Here is a 21,054-nt window from a genome sequence, read left to right on the forward strand (position 1 = left end):
CTTGACCTCTGTGCACATTGGTAATAATTTGAGGGAAAAACTTCAAATTTGAATTTATCACTCAGTCAGACCTGTTGTTACTGATTTTCAGTCCAGTTCTTGTGTAATTTGGCATACCTCAGTCTTTTCTCCCAGTTTCCCTTCCTTTATTTTGGCTTCTTGACAGTCACTGTTCCACTGAGATCATTTCTGATGAGGTATCAGTTTTTTAAGGATATGACTTTTTTTTTTTTTTTTTTTTAAAGTATTGCCCAAAGACAAAGTTGGAAATCCATCAGAAATCCTGCAAAACTGTTGCTCAAGAAAACTTCAACAAAAATTAGAAGAAAGTCTGCCTCCTTGTGAGCAAAATATAAAGAAATGAGGAGCGATTTCAGACTTTTGCACAGTAGTGTAAATGGCTCTGATAAAAGCTTTAATGCCATATAATTTATGCAGTGTTTTTGCATGATTCTATTCTACCTTCTTACAATACTTTCATATAATCATTATATTTAAAAAAAATTTAAGAACCAGAAAAAAGCAGAAAGTCTAACCATCGATTAAAGCTGTGAAATACCAGCAGACACAGGCAGTGACATGCGAGAGTAAGAGGTGTGGCTTCGTGTTTTAATATTTTATTTTCCCTTCATTTTAATCCATTGGCAGTCTTGATTTCATTCCTTTTCATTGATTAATTTCAAAAAAGATAGTCTCTAAAAATATGGGGTAAGACGGATCTCATTTCTTCCTTCTTCTTCCCGACTGCATTTGATCTCCACTCTGTACATATTGTATTAATAACAATAGTGCATCAGCCATAGTGCAAAGCTCAAAACAAACCAAACTGACCTCATATGCGCATACGCTATCAGACAAGCTGCATTCTGGACCCCGAACCAGATCTCTTTAATCTCATTTACAAAGTTTCTGGGCTGAGGCGTTCACCCAGGGCTCAGGGCTATCAACAAATGTACAAAAGACTCATGGGATTTCATTTCAGTGGTAGCTAGAATGACAAGAGAGATGATGAGATGGCTAGCTTAGCTTTTTTTTTTGTGGCCACATTTAAAGATGCATGGACAGCTTTGTCTACAGGAGAGATTTGCAGAGGCAGGGCGACCAGGAGATGGATAGCTATAAGTTTGCTCAAACAGATAAATTATTTTTAAACATAGTTTTAAATAAATCTTCATACATTGCATTTAACATTCAGTATATCTTGCACATATTTACAAATAGGTGTGCATACAGTTGGCTAGTGCTCATTTTTTTTGTAGATACATGACATGTTGAATTCTTTCTGTGCTGCCTTTAGGGTGCGTGGCTGCAGCGCACAACAGGTTGTAGAAAGAGATGATCTGCTAGAGGTAAAAACCAGTGATGGGAGGAATGTTCAGGTGTACACAGACACAACTGCCCCATAACATTAACGTAAACACACACATTCTTACTTTCTTTAAAAACCTCTTACACCCATACATTCACTCCTGAGCAGACAGACACAGTAAACTTCCTAACCGTACAAACTTTGGGCCCAAAAGTGGTGAACACGCACAGACAGATATTGTGGAATGTATGTTGGTCGGTCTGTCATCGAAAACACTAAGTTACGGTCTCTGCTGCTTCATATATATAATATTTTTTTAATGATCCCAAAACCACAACACCTAGCTTCCTTTTTTTTGTACCTGAAAACTTGAGGGTGTGGGAGAGTGGTGGGCAGGTAGGACGCCTCAAGTTAAGACTCAAACTGCAATCCAGAACAAACAGCTTCTACGATCGGTCAGTCCTTACTCAGCCTTTCTTTGGAAAACATGCTAACAAGAGTCCAGTGTTCTTTTTTTTAAAGTTATCTTAACGTTGCCAAATGTTGTAGATTAAAAACTAATTTCTGTCCATTTTAAGATGCACCTTGTCTACGTCTGGCCTTCGGAGGAACTGTATCTTAGGTCCGTTTCCTTAAAGAAAAAAAGGAAACAATACAGCCCCTGTTACATTATTTCAGTCTGTGTGCTAGTCCAGCATTTACCTGTGGACTCAAGTGACGGCCGGGTTAGTTTATGTGCAGGCAGGCATTGGAAAGACGTGTCTCATTTGGTCCACCGTTGATATGTTCTTGATCAGACTGTCCGAGACGTGAGAAGAGGTACACAGACACCAAAGCACATTCGTATAGCCACTGGACTGGAGGAAGACCCCGGTGTCTCCCACAGGGAGAGCCACCTGCTTGCTCTAGGCGTGGCCTGGACGTAATCCTCAGTGGCCTGCTGGCAGCAGCCACATGAGTATGATTTGGCTGGTATGGTGAGAGGAGCTCCACAGGCCCCAGGAGGACAGACGAAAGGAGCAGACGCGATCGTGGAGGAAACGATGCTCGGAAGAGGTTTTGGAGATATTGTGGGACAGTAGTGGAAGACTTTTTTTTTGTTCCCCTCTTCTTCGACGTGAAATGACACAGTGCGAGGAGGAAGACAGAAGTGGACAGGACACAGAGACAGAAAGACAGACAGATCTTATCCTCCACCAGATCTGAAAGACAAGGGAAAATTAAGCAATTATTAATATAGATATGCTGATATATGTGATAGGAGATGACGATGAAAGAAGCTGTTTTGCTTTACTGTTTTGTAGCTGATGTAATAGGAATGAGCTAAAGTATTTAAAGAAAAAAAACTAAAAAAGGAGAGAACTGAAATGGAAAGGATTGAATGAGTTCTGTGGAGATGATTTTCAGATGGTGGATTACTGCGTTAGCAGCCATGCGGAGCGAGTTTGGGATGAGATAAGAAAAGATGGGATGCAGTGGGATATTTTTAGGATGCAGCTCTGTGTACAGATTACATGGTGATACATTATACCTTCCTCTTCGAATGTTCCTGCATCCCATGAGAACGCCAAGAGAGAAGACAAAATGTGAAGATATTTAAGTCAGTATTGATAAAAGAAATGAAGAACTCATGACAGACAAATAAGAATTAATGTGCTTGGCAAGTTATAATTTTATGTAAAAAGCATAAACACAACTTAGAGTGCACCTAAGAATTTTTTTATGAGTTTCCTTCTTGTCAAACTGCCTCAAGTCAAGTCAGAATTAGCTACATCATGACTCAAACAATGACTCAATCCATTATTCCTCTACCAGTCCTTCCCTAAATCTTCATCACATTGTAGTGATCACATCACATGCAACAGGTCTACAGATGTCTGCCACAGCTCTATGCCTGATACTATTACCCAGTAAGCCAGCAGTATGACTAGAAAGAGAAAACTTTCTGCTTACGGCTCATGCACACATGCACAGACACTTCTGGCCCCAAAAGGACTCACTGCATTCTATAAACTACGAATCACTTATTGCTTTTTAATTTAATGTTCTCTTTATAGCCAAGAATTATTTTATAAATATATATATATATAGAGAGAGAGATTAGAGCAGCAGCAGTCCTTTTAGGTCAGACCATAAGTAGGTGGAATAGTGCAGAAGGAGCACTTCAGCAAGGGTGTTTGAGGTTAGGATGCTGCCTATAGACAAAAGGGATAATGCAGGCATTTAAAAGCACCAAAGTAAGAGTATATGACAAAATGAATGCTTAGGTAAACCCAGTGTCAAAAAAAAAAGTTTTTAGTCTTTACATGGAGAGTAAACAGGTCAGGGAAACTGTAAGTAGGGGGAACTTCCAGATGTGGCACCAGTGGGGTAAGTCAGGTCTGTTCTAGTAGACTTGAGAGAAGGGCTGCAGTGGTTCCTGGCAAAAAAACATGTCATGCCCTGTCATTACTAAAAAAAATGGGTCTGGGAAAGAGGATGGACAGGGAGGAAAGGTGCAGGATAGAGCTCAGAGTTGATTACAGCGTAGTTGTGTTTTGTATGGATCTTAAAAGCCAAAAGCAGTTCAAGCATTTGCATGTCTCAGACTTGACTCCCCATTTCCCCTCCCCTGGGCCTGGTGAGTTGCAAATGGGCATCTGGTTCATAAACGTGAGAGTGGGAGGGATGGGGACGTCCTTTAGGTAGAAGCAGACAGGTACACAAAGGCATGCCAGAACTCTTACTTAAATCCCCATCCTGTTCCCCCTAGGACTATAGCTGCCAGGAGAATAGCACCTGCGATGGACCCTATAATGATATTGGTGCCACTTGGACCTGCGCAGAGGAAGGAGGAGGGGAGGAAGGGTGCGGAGGAGGAGGAGGAGGAGGAAGAGGAGGGGCAGAAACAAAACAACACCACTAAAAAACACACGTCAGAAGACAGCATCAACACTGTACATCAACAACATCAACTAGAGAGAGGGAGAGAGAGAAAGATGGCAAGATACCTGCAGACAGAAAGAGAGATGCAGGGAAAGAGGAAGTAACCAGCACATGGGGTGGAGATGGGAGAACAGGCGGGTGAGCGAGGGAAGTCAGGAAGACAACAGTAACAAAAATACAAAGGAGAGAGTGTTTTATTACTTTGTTCTCATTCCACCTCTCCTGCTCTTTCAGCTGGACACCCTCCTGCTCAGGGTGGCTTTGGCTTTTTTGGCTCTATAAGAGCAGCAGCTGCTCAATTGCTCTGTGTCATTGGCAGACTGCAAGAAAGTAAGGAAGACACTTGAAAATCGCAGTGCCTGCAAAGCACACAGTACCACCATACACACGCATCCACTACATACACATGCTCTAATGGATAAATGTGTCTCAACACACACCCACAATCTTCCAACATTGAAACCAAGACTCAGCAGGAAGGATAACACTGTGTGGTCTAAAAATTAACTTCCTCACAATATTCAGGTGAACTATCCTTTTATGTCCAATGTGAGATAGTCGACTTCAGTACATGAAGAAGCTACAGGGATGATGGGTAGAGACTATGAGGGGGATGTGAGAGGCAGACAGAAAGAGAGACATGGACAGGGTGAGAGTTGCTATGGACCTTTCTTCTCTGGGCCTGTTGCGACTGTGGGCTCAGGGATGGGATCGAAGACACTGCAATCCTTCCCGGTATAGTCCCTGTCACAGATACACTTCACTTCATTACTGCAGGTCTGCAAGAGATTTGATGGGAGAGAGGCCCAATTAGCTATCTGCTAAGAGAAAAACGGGGCAGTTGAATATAAGAACATTAAAATGATTTGGTATTGAACAACATAATCAATGTAAGCCTGTTCTTCAAGCAGGTCCTACTTGTGATGCTTAAAAGGGTGTTGAAACAGTTAAAGTTCACATAAAAAAACATTAATATTAATTTTTCATTCAAATTTAGACTGAAAAATCTACAGTGTCACTGTAAAATGAGAAGATATTAGCTTTGTCTTTTTTTCTTTTACCCCATGGTCAGAACAAATGCGTCCAAAGTTGGATCCTGGGCATGTGCTGAGGTTGAATGCAGCCACAGGGAGGCAGCGTCTCTCCAAACACATCATGTTGGGACCACATGGAGTGCCATCCTCCACATAGCCCAGGTCTGAGCCGTCCTCTAGCAGAGCATGGCCACCCCTAATTGAAGCATCCAAACATGAGAAATGGATAGGACAGAGTTAGAATTACAACACTAAGAGATACTGATGGACAACAGCCTTTGTGACTGATTGGATGAATTTAATGTGACCGTCCTACCTGCAGTCCAAGTACTTGTTCTGGTGATAGAGGGTGAAGCTGGTCACCTCACCTTGGAGGTCTCCAAACTTTGGCTTCGTTGTCACATTAGCACAGAACAGGAACCCGCATAAAACATCTCTAAAAGAAGCCGATGCAATAAGAAAAAAGGAACATGACATTTCACCAGCAGTGCAATTCATAAATGCATTATAGATTTCTATACATTTATAGAAGTTTTATTTTTCCTATCTTTCCTCCAACTGAGGATTATGTTCAGGTCATGCCTAGAATGAGCAGGTGACTCTTTCACATTCATACACATATAGACAGAGTTTTTATTCTATCCTTACAGAACTTTATGAATGACTTCCTGATTGATGCATCAGTAAGTTGGTTGAGATTGCACACAAGGACCCTTTGAGGACTGAATGATTCAGAGATTGAATCACAGACCTTTTAATTAGTGGAAGACTATCTCCTGAGCCACAGCCAGGGTGGATTTTTTTTGGGTGTGAATCCCTCTAATTTTCAAACTTTTACTATTTTCAGGATGTCTGGAAGGGTCAGGCTCTGTGGAGCCTTTCTTGTTGTCTCTCTGGAGACTGTCCAGCTGCTTGTTGTCTTGGGATGACCATGCCAACAGTATTGCATGTGCCTATTTTTCCTCGCCTTTCTTTATGTTTGAATCTTTTGAATCTTTTCAGTGAAGTTGGTGGAAAATCTTAAAATAAAGCCACCATTCAAGAGACACTTGAAATTCAGACTGTGCAGTAATAAAGAAAATACTAACATACAGTGCAAGAAAACCAAAAAAGAGATTTAGGAATTTGCCACTTACGGCTTGTTGCACTGCAGCCAGCCTTGGCCATCAGGACCGGGGCCACAATTTCCTTTTTCTGTCCCCTCAGCATTCAGCTTCTCATAACAAAACCTGTCTGCTGAATCTGTGATGGAAAAAACAAAAAAACAAACAAATATATACATATTCATATTTTAACTATCAGAATCAGACTAAACTAGTAAAATTTATGTCATATGCTGGAAGAGATGCTGTGGATGTGTTTAACACATACTATAGCCCCAGAGCCCCTTGCATTGTCCATCACGAGTCCTACATCGCCCACTGTAACATCGTCCCTAAAGGGGTGAAACAGTGCTAATTAGTGTACCACAAACTCAACTGCAGATTGGAAAACAGCCAAAACCATCTCTTACCTGACTATTATCACACATGTATCCATCTAGCTTGTGGACATTATGAGGGCACTGCAAAAGTAGGAAAGTACATCATGAACTGGAAGCTGTTTTATGTGATCTTACAGTTTTCAGTGTTGCGTACAGAGAGTGCTACCTCGCTAGAGTCTCCAGTGCAAGTTTCCGGGATGTCACAGTCATTCACAGCCTGTCGACACACCACGCCTCTCTGCTCATACTAACACGCATCAGAGAAAAAAAAAGGCATCAGACAAACATGTCAATCAGTTGTCATATGGGTGATTTTTAATGCATGCTGCGCAACCATACAGGCTGAGAAGTCTGAAAAAGTCGTGAGTCATAAGAAACATGACACACTTCTTGTTCTTGTCACTGCACCACCATAAACTAAGACTTTCTGCATCTCTTAAATTTCCGTAGTTTTGATAACATATAAAGGAGAAAAATACTATAAATGTTCTGACAAAGTAAACTTGATGTTCAAATTTCACTATGTGTAAGTCAGTTTAATTTACTTTTCAGGCTCTTTGTAATACAGGGCTGCTCACCTTGCAGCCACTGCAGCAGAGTCCGTTACTGCACATGGCATCATGGGTAAGGGTGCACTTTTTACAGCAGGCTCCTCCCCTACGGGCACATTCCTGCCACCCCAGACATGAAAACAGATGAGTTCCAGAAAACAAGACACCATTTGGGGCTCAAACATAGACATGATGTAGAGACGCTACCTGTTTGCAGTAGGTTAACCAGTCTAGCCAGCTACTTACCAGCTGGGATCCACAATCACACTCTTCTCCTGGCTCCACAAACCCATTCCCACACTCAGGAGGGTCCAACAGCTAAAAGAGACAGACAAAGGTAAAAGATTAAGTAAAGGTTATTAAAAGGATTAAAGCAAAAAATAATGTACGACTCCGAATTAAATATGTGTTTTGATTAAAAAAAAGATTTCACAGGCCACATATCCACATGGCCCTCACCTTGTTGGGCTTGTTGAAGAGGCAGCTGCCACCTCCCTGGAGCAAGAACTGGATGTACTCGTCAACGCTGCAGCGAGAAAACTTTCTGGGCAGATGGAATCTGTGATGACAAAAAAACACAAAGGAAGATCAAGACACTACATGACAAGGAAATAAAATAAAAACAGCATGATACTTTTCTGCCAGTAAGTAATGCCAGATCCATTGTGGGTGTCTGTGCCATCACGTCGCAATCTGACAGAAATGTTACCATCTGTAGTAAGATATTACTCAAATGAATAATTGAAATCTTTATTGTTCCATCTGGCAAGGGGAGCTAAATCCAAATCACTCATGTAGTAAATACTTTCAATTCACCATTCGTAATTCTTACACGGTGGCCGGCACGCTGATGTCTTATGTTTCAGCAAATTTGCACAAAGCATCAAATGTGTCTGTGATTATCACTGGCTCGACTAATTAAAAGACGATAAAATTCAAAGTTTCTCTCTCTTACAGGTGTTTCATTTTTCAAGCGAGGGAAATTAGTAAGACAAAACTGTGGCTTAAAGGGATTTTACCCTGTGTCTTCCATGATGCATCCCACCCAGGCATCTGGGCATTTGCAGTCTCCTGTGAAGAATGGCGGACACACATGAGAGAGGCAAAGATGACAGAAATAAACTAAAGGAATAAAATAATGCACTGATCTTTATTTATAACTTAAGCTGGGTTGCTTTAAATGCTGCTGCAAGACATTATGAACTTGTACTCATAACAAAGAAAGAAAAGAAATATTTCAAAAGAAATACAGTATAGATCTATTGTTTTGGCATTGAAAAGTACAACTGATGGTTATAGAGCCCACTCTTTAGTGGCAAGGATGCTTTAACCACCACCTCCTCCTTCTTGGAAGCAGGTGACTAATCACCTAATGAAGGAGTGTAATTACAGAAGGGAACTGCTGGACAGGGACACCAACACCTCCACCCCCACTGCCTTAATCCTACCAGCACCAATGTTGCTCTCTTACTTTGTTAATCTATTCACTCCAGTCTTGGGTTCACAGTTCCCTGTAAATAAAGCTTTCCTTCTGTCTTACCTGCAGAGTTACGTGCATTGTTCCACCTCATCCCAATGTTCTGGCCAAGACTCTGGCACAAAGTGATGGCCATCGCACCTACATTTCCATACTGAAACAAATTCACATGGAATGCATGTAAGAGTTTGCTGTGAAGTGGGGACATATATTTTACGACACATATTTATTGTGAGTCACCTAAGTTGAGTTTATCCATCCATCCTCCCCCAGTCATTTACATCTGTGTTGTGGAGGGAGGAATCTCAGCAGTGGCAGATGCCAACAGACTCAAAACAACTGATCGGTAAGGCCAGTAATGTTGTGGGGATGGAGCTGGACTCCTTAACGTGGTGTCGGAGAGGCGGATGTTGTCCAAGTTAAGGACAATGCTGGACAATACCTCCCACCTGCTCCATTAGGTGCTGGCTAATCACAGGAGCACGTTCAGTGAGAGACTGAGATTACCCACCACAAAACAACAAAGGAAATCATTCTTGCCTGTGGCCCCCTGTACAACTCCTCCATTTAATGCACAGTACAAACTGCAATAGTTACACCCTCCTAAGGGACATGTTTTGTTTTGTGCACGTCCCTTAGGAGGCACCCAAGAAGCATCCTATTCAGATGCCCAAACCACCTCAACTGGCTCTTTGAATTTGGAGAAATAGTGCCTCTGCTCTCCCAAATGAGTCCCTCCCAAATGGCTGAGGTCCTCCTGCTATCTCTAAAAGAGAACACAGATACTTGCACTTCTGCTGCTTATGTCTGCAATTTATTTATTTTGGTCACAACCCAAAGCTTGTTAGCTATACATGAGGGTAGGAACATATAGTTACCAGTAAACTGACAGCTTCACTTTCCCTCTGTCCTCTCTCTACTGCAACAGTCTCCTTCTCCACTAGTCCTTCACTTGTCAACAAGACCCTAAAATACTTAAACTCATCTAACTGATGCAGTAGCTCGTCTCTGCCTCAATGCTGATTCTACCACTTACAAACAGGATAAAACTGCTGTGCTGGGACACCTGGTCACTCTGCCTGGACAGGCTGCCAGTCCAACACAGAGACACAGCCAACTTTCACCTCCACACAATCAATTTATAATCGCCTGATAAGCAAACACCGATATCTTTAGACTGAGGGAGGAAACCTGGGCACCCACAGGAATCCTACATAAGCATGAGTAAAGCATGAAAACTGCACAAAGAATAGCCCCAGTCACTGAGCAGGTTCAGTCTCGCAACTTTTTTTGCTGTACCTACTTGAAAATATATGCTTCATATAAATTATTTTCAGCTATGTTTTAAATCAGAGAACTTAGTCCTACTTATTGATGATTTGATTTTAATATTATAACAAAGAATACATAAAATACTTAAAATTTGGCTTGACGACTAAATTTCAATTTATATTATGAGTCCAATTAGAGCATCACAGTAATACAGTAGTTAGCACCACACCTCTCGTGCTATGATAGCGGAGATAACCTTTAGTGGCCATCAAATGGACAAGCTATTAAGAAAACTGATGGATGGATGGATTACTCATTTTAGGTTAAAATTTATAATAAACCCTATCTGTGTAATAGAAAATTATAATCATGTTATATTTTCCTTACCTCGTTAATTCCTCCTCCTCTTGTTGGAGAGCACACCCCTCCTGTGTAGGCTGTCCCACTACGGCTACTATGAAAGTTACGCCCTCTGTGGGCACAGGAAAGCCAAAGTTGCAAGTCCACACATCACATAAGCTTTAGTTCTCATTATAATTTTATTTATTTATTTTGACGGTCTTACGAGAAAAGATGGACTACATCACTCTGCTCTCTGATGTTGTCCTTCCTGTACTTCATGAAGTTTTGCAGCGTTATCAATGGGTCTTCCACTACTGGCATCATATTTTTAGAGGTCCAGGTCTCCATGGCGACCAGTACGATCCTTGTGTTCAGCTGTTCCTGATAGATCTGAGGACCACAAAATGCCCATCAGTGCACTGCTTCATTTGGTGTTTTGGTGTCATTTTTTTGTAAGTGTCATCTGGGACAGATCATTCCCACACACACACGTACTTAATGACAGGTGGCGAAGTGAGAAGGCAGAGTTTAGCAGTAGGAGGATTAATTTCCTGCAAACCGATCACTTACCGTATCTGCCGTGTTGACCACAGCTTTGGCAAAGTTCTTGGTTTGGCTGCTTGAGCGACGCAGCTGTACAAACTGTAGAGGCAAAGATGCACAGATGGCTTAAGAGATGGATCACATCAGCTCTGTTACACACAAATACACAATCAGACAGTTAATTTGATTTACTTGTACTGACCAAGTGATATAAGGAATGAGTTACATGCAATGTTTCCTCTTTGCATGAGCAGTGTCAACTCAAGTCGCAAAGTTTCAGTTAAATAAATGAAATGCAAAAATTGCTTTTTGTTTAATGATGAAATCATGAATAAATGAAAACAAAAACATCACTAAAGAGAAACTGTTGGTAGGTACTTTATTAGCATTTGATTGAAAACCAAGAATTTAAATAGATTAGTGCCTGAGACATGTCGGACACATGAACCTCTTCAGCATGCAGAATTCATATAAACAAGTGAACACTCATTAAGTTTGACTGTTGATTTTCTAACATTCTTCAGTGTAACATGCAGACACAAAGAAACAACAATGTTTTAGTTCCTGGTCTGATTTCAGGGATTTTTCAATTATTTTGGAAATTTTGGTTTTGGCTTATTACTGAGCAGTTTTCTATCTGTTCTCATTGTTGCAGTGCATTAAGTTTCTGATTATTGTAGGGTGAGTTCTGATTACTTTTTTGATTTTCATTTACACTAATTAACATAGTGAGCCTCAATTCTTGTTGTATTTGACTTGTAAGTTTCATCAATGTGTTACTTGTGTGTTCCCCCAGTGTTTTTTCTGCATTCTGTTCAGTGTCAAGTTGGCATCAACTCTGCACCTTGTAGTTTGTCTGTGCCTTTCAGTTTGTTCCCAGTTTTACTTCAGCGGTGGGTTATCTGTTGTGTCTTCCTGTGAGTTCTTTGTTCCCTTTTGATTGTCTTGATTGTGTACACCTGTGTCTCATTACGCAACTGTTTCCACTTCCTTGAGTACACTCTATATTATCTATTCTTTTCTAGGTTTAGAAACCTAGAAACCTCTGTGCCTCTTCATGTTTATAGTTTTACCATTTAGATGTATTTGCCTTTTTGTTGCCTTTGTACTTTATCAGCTTTAATAAAGCTTCCCTTTTGTTTTGTTGTTTTCTTGGTCTGGATGAGTCCACCTTTTAACTAAAAGCATTTTTGTATAGTAGATGCCAATTTATCTGCACCATAAGATAATAATTTAGCATCACTGTTAAAATTAGCATTCTGTTGTGCCCACTTGTAGAAACTTTCAGTTGAGTATGATCAAATCCAATGGTAACCACACCCAAAAGTGACACCACAAAGGTCTATACTTCATATAAGTAGGTGGTGGGGCATTAGACCAAAATCCTTCTTGAAACAAGATTGCAACTATATTGGTAACATCTCTGGGCACTTACATCTGCAGATATTTTGAAGCATCTATCTAAGTGAACTAAAATAGTGCTTGTATAGACCATGTAATTTAATCAAGAAACCCCCCCGCAAAAAACAAAAAACGCCAACACTTAAAATGCCAACCGACATTTGCTGTAACATGATTCTTCCATAGATTCCAGTTTAGCTATTCTAGGCTGTTTTATACAATTTGAATCAATGATCCTCATTTATGACTCTTATCCATCCTTACCTGCCAACAGAGGTTATAATGTCACAGTTTTTTTCTTATTGCATATCCATTGCTTTGTCTGTATTCCTTTAAGAAACGTTCAACTAGCATATTAACACCTGTACACTGTCCAGTCCTAACATATTCTGATGTCAGTGTAAGCCTGGAGATAATGGAATTGGACTGTATGGCCTCTGGCAGCTTTGTTGCTATATAAAAATAAAAGCTCATATGTTTGTGTACAACTAGCAATATGTGACAGCCCCAGGCCCTCTTGAGGGGTTGCTCTATGTGGGTTCTGTTTGCGTAGCAAGGTTTCCTGAGTGGAGCTGAGTGGGATTAGCCATACTGCAGAACACCTGGTCACTGCTCTGCAAGTGGCAGTGTGTCATCCTTCTTTGTTGAGCTGGCCACAAAAAAGGTATTAATTTAAATGCTGATATTATGATGATAAAATGTATATTTCTACTTGTTACTGGGCTCTGTATTTGATTTATCTTTTAACTTGCTTATTTTTTACTCACAAACAGCACCTATTTTCATTCACCTGCATCTATCAGACAAGCATTTGCAGCTATTCTTGTTTACTGTTAGCCATGCAAATCCTGGTGACATTTAGGTACTGCTCCTCTCTGTACAAGTACATTTGTAATTTTGGGGAGATTTTATGTCCTTATTGGTTGCGGCAGTGAAGTTTTAGACAATAAATAAGGAGAAGTATTGGACAAACCATGGAGTATGTGGTTAAGCAGTACACACTGCAGTCATCAGGCTACCAATAACCTTTAGCACTCACCATATCATTGTCATTGACCACCATCAGCTCAATATATTTGGTCTCAGTCTGCACAGAGGGCTTGCGAACACTTCGCTTGGACCGTCGCAGACCCCCAGACGCCTGCTGCTCCCTCACTTGGTCCGGTCTGTCATCATCATCGCCATCACCTCCTCTGCCATCCCACTCACTGTCCTCTGTACAGTCTGGACACATAAAAAAGCAGAGCTGCAGGCAGTTAGGGAAATATTACTTTTTAAGGAAGATAGAGGACAGAAAATTATTATCTCAAGTTGGCTTAAAACAATGCAAAATCTAATCTTTAAGGTGACCTATTATAGTTTTACTCATTTTCTGAAACATATGTACTGTTACAAGAGCAGATACTAATATTAAACATTGCAAAATTTTCATAATACGACAAAGAGTTCCCATGAACCAAAAGCTCAGGCATAAGACTACTCTAAATGCTCAGTTTCAGACGTTTTCTCTACACTTGGTTCTGTGTGATGTCACTGAGAGCAGATATCCCAAATGTGGTCATCCCAGCCAGGAAGGTTTGGCTATGACCCAACTACTGTTCAGGAATGGCAGCCAATCAGAAGAAGGTTGACTTCAAGGCAGGAGGAAGGGAGCTAAAAATGCTTATTTCACAGACTTTGAATGATACAAAGCTACTCTCTGCAATTTAACAGAAAAACAAGGTTGGAAAAGAACAAAACAAGTTCCCTTTTAAATGGTGTGACTGTAATTTATTTAAAATTATTCTTATTATCTAATTATAACCAGCTTATTTATCCATTTCTTATGAATTTGAGTTTAGCTATTTTTAAAGAAATTATTTTTGAGAATGGCTCCTTTTGAGCAGCTTTTATGAATCAAAAAGTGACATTTATTTTCAGACTTTTGAAAAATTGCATTTGGCATAGGTTCGTTTTTAAATGAATTCAAATGTGTCATGAATGTAAGATAAGTGTGGCTTTATACCTGGACAATGGGCCGGAAGTCTGATATCAGGCATCCTGCGTATTAGGTGAGCACCATCATACTAAAGTGAAAATATTAAGATTAGGACCTAAAACAAAAATATTTAACTATAAAAATCTGTATTATAGTCACAGGTCATTTACCTGATTGCTGTCATTGTGAAAGGGCTCAATACCGTAACTGAAGAAGCCATCAGAGAACATGCCACTAATACCACCAACAAGACGAAGAAGAAAGGTTGAGTTTGGGAGGTTAATTTGTAACACACAGGGGGTTAGTATTTGAAGTTATAGACAAAGGTCTACTGTCAAACTCACCACAAGCCATGGCATGTGGAGACTGCTGCCCAGGACTCTGGTAAACCTCTTAACCTTCCCTGATAGTAGCAGTGTTCCCCTCCCTGTGAAGACAAAGAACCACTGCTTAGTACAACAACCTCTGCTGACACACTCTCAGCTTCATAGGGATAATTTCATAGATCATTTGATATCACAATAGGTGAGAATTGAGGAAAAACCTCTCCGTGCTCCGCTATGATGTTAGTGGCACAGTTTGTGACCTACTTGTATCCTTTGCTCTACTCCTTTAATCTACTGACAATAGAGCTGGAAGTACACCATGCTCAAGGATCTCTTCAATAAATCAACACTAACATTGCCCACTCAGTTATTTCTGAGAATTTAATGCAGAGTAACTGTACAGCAAACAGGCTGCGACTAAACCCAAAAAACCCAAAGAGGAATCTGCTCTTGTCATCTAACACTGACGCTGCTTTGCAAGGTTATAGCGGTGAAAAAGAACCAGCGGGGAAATTGAGAACCATTGATTCACCTGGATTAAATTGATTTCAGCAGGGCGCTTTGACCTCACAACAACAGCTCAGGGAAACAATGCCTTTGAACTTGAAAGTGTTTTAATCACAGGGATCACTCTGGTTAAGTGCTGCCCTGAATGCATCACGCCTGCTATGTCCAGAAGAAGTGGCATCATCACATGAAGCCTCCATCCAGCTGAGGGACAATCTGGTCTGACCACAGTTCTCCAGCCCCAACCCTGCACGCCCGTTCTCTCTTTTCACCACTCCAGGCACAATCTGACTGCCTGTGAACACACATACACCCCCAGAATTACTCCTCCCCAATCCCAAAGCTCATCTTGCTTTTGTATTAACTGGCATTTTACTCCATATATCCCCCTCCTCCTCCTCCTCCTCTCATTCCAGATCTGCTCTTCCCTCCCTTTCGGTCTTCTTTCATTCTCTTCGCTGCCAAGAACTTAATGACACTGCTGAGCTAACTGGTTGCTATGGAAACAGGCTTGTGATTGGTCAGGAGGACCGAAGGAGAGTTCGAAATGATTGTGGGTGGGGACGTGAGTGCTGGCTGAGTGGGTGGGTGGGTGCTGGGGGCAGTGAGTGGCACATTTGTCCACGAAAAAGAGAAAAAAAACATTAGCCATCCCTCCTGGCTAGCACAATGCAGTCACATTCCACTGGTCCCTCCTGACAAGCACACAGCTCATCGTTAGATGTCAAGGTTTTATCCCGTTTCCACGTTCTCTCGACGATTCTCTCCGTGGGCTTGTGATTTTACACCACGGGCGATCACTTCCTTTCTTTCTCAGCAGTCTGAGAAAAGCAGAGAGGCATGCATACGTACTGATAGGCAAACCCACATATGTGCAGACCGGTAACGTTCACGAGCTTACAACTAAAGCAGGGAGGACGAAATGCACTTTCCATAAATGGATAAAAGCATGAGGTTGTGATCAAATAGTAGAAAACATCAGGACAATAATTTAAAAAAAGATGGCTTTAAAAGTGTGTTTTACTTCTAAAATAAGAATAATAAAAATAAATACAGTTTGAGCCCAAGGATATTGTTACATAATTTGATCTATATCAGTTCAGGATTGTCAGCAGCAAGCAAAACTTTAAGTGAGTGTTGCACTGCTGCTCTGGTCACTCTCTTTAATATGCTGATAATGCTGCTTTGGTAAACTTCTATTAATCAAGTTCATGCACTGAAATCATGTGAGCATCCCACCTTATGCAGAAAACCTTACCACAGACTGAAAGGGTCTGCCATCCTGGTTAAAGTGCCGTTCTACATAATCTGAAGACAGAAGATGGCTGCAAAGAGAGAGAAGATATTGTAAATATTTGCACCAGCATCCTTTCTAGTCAGAAATAATAATAATAATAAACTGGGATTTTTTTCTGCTGTCTGTTCTCCCCACAAATTTATTTGGTGTTCCCCATCTTGACATGAAACATAATAGAGGCGCTAAGTGCATTTGCTTAAGTGTGGGGAAATGCTAATTAGAACAGCTGCAGTAAATTAAGAGCACCCACTGATACAAAATGTGCAAAAAACCAGGCAGATCTGATGAATTTACAGGGTAATACTAACTGATTTAATTCCAGGTCTAAAGTGAAGGTGCGTCCGAAGGCTTCTACTTGGAAACAGCTCTGGGCCAAGTGGACAGGCTGAAAGAAGAAAAAAGAAAAAAACACTAGAGAGATGGATTTGACGGTTGATAAATTAAAGTGTAACAAAACAATTGTGGTTAGATGTGTCATTCTGTGAAAGCTACAGAAGGGTTGTGAAAAAGTCTCATGAATAATTCAGCAGAATCAATACAGTGTAAGGTCTAAAAGCATCTCAGCAGCTGAGATATTATGATTTATAAAGTCTGCATTGATCAGCACTGGCTGCCAGCTTTCAGGCAAGCTTGACTCCACAGAGCTATGGCTGTTTAAGAGCTAAGCTGGAGTGTCGTGATAAGGATTAATAGAGGAGGTCTTCACAGGAGGATAGGAAGAGGAGAAAGCGTTACTCCTATGTATTCACCCATGCTGTGTCCCCAGATGGACAGCTGCCAGGCTTGAGGACGTAAGGACACCGCAGGGGCAGGACAGAGTGAAATTTACTGCGGACTAAACAGTATGTCTCTTCAGCAGCTTCGACTGTGCCAGCGTGACTTTGAACTCAGTCTGGAGGAACCGGCTGCAGTGAATCACTGGGCTTTTACAATAAAATGCATCACTATGCAGAAATTATTCCCTCCATTGAGTACAGACAACAGATTTCTTACTACTGTCTTGGAGAGGCTGCAGCTTGGTACCTCTGTCCCTGTACAGTAACACTGCTCTACTGGGTTAGATTGTTTCTATTTAACTGTTCTTGACGTGGCTGAAAGACATTATTTTTGAGACAAAGGTTTATTTAGTAGCTGCTCTGATGCTGCTGATGGTATCACAAAGACTTAATATCAAAAAAAGTTCATATTTGTCCGAATCTGTCACTCAGTCGCTTTCTCATTGTTGCTGATTTCAAAGCCGAAACAATCACACTAAAAGGTCCTTTTAGAAGCTCCTCTTCAATTGTGTCACATCATTATTTTCGTCTCCAACAGCCCCCACCTGCTACAGATCTTTTAAAGCCATTATAGATATTGAAATGTAAATTGCCTAAAGTCCAATATACATTTTTGCATCAAATAACACTTCAAACAACACATTGTAAGATTTATGCTGGCATTGCTCTCACACAAACTGCCTTGCTCCATAACTTTATACCTTTATGATACCTTTATCTTTTTCCTTGAGAACATCTGATTCTAAATGCTAATCTAGATTCATCTAATAATCTGTAGAGTTTAAACTATGCTGAAATGAATGCAATGTGCAAAACCAAATAAATCAAATCAGCCAAAATGTTGTTTCATCTATTTTCAACACAGTGTGATGTGACAGAAAAGAAAGAACAAGTTCAGCTCATCCCTCCCCGCTGCTTCTAAATTTATCTGGTCCCTTATTCCGAGCATCTTAAATATTTAAAAAAACAAAACACAGCAAGTGCGGCAGCTGAGACTTTTGAAATCTTGTCTACGGAAAACCATTTTATGAACATATTATAGTTATTCTTATTTAAGACAGCATCTCTTCCCAAGATTATAGCATATGTATTCACTAAAATCTTGAAGCATGTGACTCTGGTGTGTCTGAGTCTAATATATTGTCTCATAACACCAACATCAGAGAGAGAGAGAGAGAGAGAAAGGGAGAGACAGTGGATGGGGGAGAGTGCTCAAACCTCTTGGACCATTCAGCACTTCTCACACAGGCCTGTTCTATAATTAATGGGGACATACTTCAACACACTACTGAATAATAAAGAAGTCGGAGACTCAGCACGGCATCCGAGTTATCAGATGATGCGATTGACTATTTCAGGAGAGTCTAGCTTTGTCCTGTGGAGATGGTGGTCGCTTCATATATCGCGCGACATTTAAACAGCTCTTTGATTAACCAGCATTTGAGCAGTGCGTATTAAGAAAGCCAAGTGTTGTTTCATAACTTGTTGCTAGAGGTTACAGCTTAAATTTAGGGAGAGGAAAAATAGCTTCAAGCAACAACTCTTCTTGGTAACACCCACCGGACGCTGCTTCACTTCACATTCAAAGGGATTTTCACTGACTAAATGGGTCAAAATCACAAGGAGTAGAGGCTGCTGCAATACACCGCCCTGCACTGTTATCTCTGTGTAGCAGGAGCCGCATGAGCAGTGGAGAGCTGAGCACTGCACTGTTTTACTGACAGGGAGGAAAAGGAGGTTGACATCAACAAAATAAGTCTGTCCTGGTGCTGTTACACCCTTGTACACACATGCAGTTATCTGCACTCAAAATGGTCAGAGTTCTTGCATTTACGCCTCAATAAATGCAGGAAATGATTGATTTTAGTGCCGGGCAAATGTTTTTAAGTTCTTATTGAAACATATATTTATGCATTACTCACATGGAATAGTTTCTTTTTGTTCAATTTATAGTGAAATGTATCAGGTTCTTTTATTTAGGAAGGGTCCTAAAACCTTGTCTGGGATCCTTTACAGCATGGGAATAAACAGAATTAAGGATGTAAGCTCACCAAGGTGTCCCCGGTGCTATTCTTCACCCTGGTACCCAAGTAGTCATGAGCCATTTCTTCCTCCGACTTGATTTGCTGTACCAGGCGCTTTGGATAAATGATCTCGGTTGCAGTGTCCCCACTATCCGCCCAGCCCATTGGGGCAAACCAGTCCCACATGCTTCCATCCTGCTCCAGGTTCCTGTCAACACCTGTATATAATACAAGAGGAAAACTCTCACAGAGTGTTTCCACTGAGCTCGGCAAATTAGCAACACAAGTGAACCTGCCCAAAACAGAGCAGCAGGGATTTCTTTAAGGATAAAAAAACAAGCACAAAGTAACGCACATTTAAAACAAATCAGCCTGTGAGCATCTTCATCTGTAAGCTCACGGTTTGGTGACCTAATTTAACAGTGAACATTATTTATATGTAATAGTATTTTATAAAAAATAGTGGATATAGCTAGATGTGCACGCTCTGATGGAAAATAATTAAAATACTTGTCATTGCTTAAAGGATCTACAATAGGGATGCTCATATAGGCCTGCACATTGTGAGTATACAAATGAAAGGCTCACAAATCGTCATCCCAGGGCAATAAAATGTAGTTATATTCTAGTGCTGTAGATGTTTCCTCCTAAATGCTCGTCTGAAATGGTTATGGATACGTTATAGGTAATGAGGCTGCAGTGGGAATGTATTGATGCAGCAAATTGTGCTTTGAGGCCAGTGGGCTGTTTGGCACCGAGATCCCGCTACAGTAAAATTACGAGCCTACACCGGGGTTCGAAAAGTGCTGTTCGCGGTGAAAAAAAAGAGTGGATGCAAAGGAAACGAAAGGGGTTCTCCCTCTCTCGATCCAAACCCCCCTCGCTCGCTTCTCTCTCTCTTACCTGAGACTGCAAGCCTCTCGCCCACTGCAGCAAAGACCGTGAAGCACCACACCGCCAGCATGATCTTCACATATTCCCCCGGATTACAGCATGGAGAGCCGCAGGATGTCACGAACCCGGCACACGGAGTGAGGAAAAGACTAAAAAAATCGCAGAAATGATGGCGAGGATCCAAAATCAATCTACTAAACATCTGACGATGTGCCTCCTCTCATCTCTCCCCCTCTCAATCACTCGCCCTCTCAGCTCCGGTCAACACTGCTACAGAGAATTTGGATTTGCATATCAGAATGATGAAAAAAATAAGTGACAGGCCTGTGTCGGAGATGATCGATACAGGCCTAGAGAGTGATCAGTGAAGAAATAGTGTGGAACGGGAGAGTGCGCACCGCGGAATCATAGCTCCGCAAGCCTGCGCGGGTGCGTATGGGTGTATGGATGAGGTTGTATGTGTGTGTATATGCGAATCTGCAGTATGCGGAAACGAAAGGATGGGAAACCGAAGAGCAATGCGTTGGGTCTGCGGTGAGGAGGACACGTGGGACGCTGGTACCCTCCTTCATCCCGAGCAGCCTCCTCCTCCCGTTGCCATGCAGCTCTGCGCAAGAAGAGGATGTGACAGCCCGCCAGCCGGAGAAAAGCTCGAAAAGGGATCAGGGATGGGCAGTTCATTCATTTTCTGAACATGAAGGAGTTAATCAGGAGTATCTGGGAAAGCGGTGACATGAAGATCACAGCTCTATAGGGGATGAAAGTGGTCCCGACCGAGGAGAGACATTATGAACCCAAGACACCCTGTGACAAACAAGCTACAGCAGAGGCCTTACTGTTCACACCTTGTTTCTGCCTTAAACAGCTCATACTGTTCAAGATATTCTTATAATTCATTTTTATTCACTTCAGCAC

The 21,054-nt window shown here is 41.3% G+C and overlaps 1 protein-coding gene across 3 annotated transcripts; it reads right to left on the reverse strand.

Moving 5' to 3' along the window:
- Positions 1–592: 592 nt before the first annotated feature.
- LOC100700722 (disintegrin and metalloproteinase domain-containing protein 11) lies at positions 593–21,054 on the reverse strand. Of its 3 annotated transcripts, none has more exons than XM_019357717.2 (26): positions 20,149–21,052; positions 19,273–19,463; positions 16,754–16,830; positions 16,407–16,473; positions 14,660–14,742; positions 14,486–14,549; positions 14,343–14,403; positions 13,377–13,561; positions 10,964–11,035; positions 10,617–10,783; positions 10,439–10,523; positions 8,843–8,933; positions 8,322–8,373; positions 7,762–7,861; positions 7,549–7,620; positions 7,330–7,422; positions 6,918–6,998; positions 6,782–6,832; positions 6,640–6,703; positions 6,405–6,510; positions 5,585–5,704; positions 5,296–5,464; positions 4,902–5,013; positions 4,036–4,126; positions 2,841–2,858; positions 2,352–2,511 (listed from the first exon to the last, which is right to left on the reverse strand). In XM_019357717.2, the coding sequence occupies exons 1-26, from the start codon at positions 20,339–20,341 to the stop codon at positions 2,496–2,498; spliced, it is 2,481 nt and encodes an 826-aa protein (XP_019213262.1). In that variant the 5' UTR covers positions 20,342–21,052; the 3' UTR covers positions 2,352–2,495. The 3 variants fall into 3 exon arrangements, 2 of the variants coding, with proteins under 2 accessions (XP_019213257.1, XP_019213262.1); XR_002061817.2 differs by lacking the exon at positions 2,352–2,511 and adding an exon at positions 4,436–4,554; XM_019357712.2 differs by lacking the exons at positions 2,841–2,858; positions 4,036–4,126 and having other exon boundaries at positions 593–2,511; positions 20,149–21,054.

The sequence above is a fragment of the Oreochromis niloticus genome, linkage group LG4 (assembly GCF_001858045.2).
Source record: "Oreochromis niloticus isolate F11D_XX linkage group LG4, O_niloticus_UMD_NMBU, whole genome shotgun sequence".
Lineage (NCBI taxonomy): Eukaryota > Metazoa > Chordata > Actinopteri > Cichliformes > Cichlidae > Oreochromis > Oreochromis niloticus.

What these genes read in the sequence shown, in the direction of transcription:
- LOC100700722 (XM_019357712.2), bottom strand. Translation starts at nt 20,341, where the DNA reads ATGTTTAGTAGATTGATTTTGGATCCTCGCCATCATTTCTGCGATTTT. An exon ending in TCCACATGCCATGGCTTGTG is followed by an intron (nt 14,550 to 14,659) that starts GTGAGTTTGACA and finishes TGGTGGTATTAG; the next exon opens with TGGCATGTTCTCTGATGGCT. An exon ending in CAATGCACGTAACTCTGCAG is followed by an intron (nt 8,374 to 8,842) that starts GTAAGACAGAAG and finishes CATTCTTCACAG; the next exon opens with GAGACTGCAAATGCCCAGAT.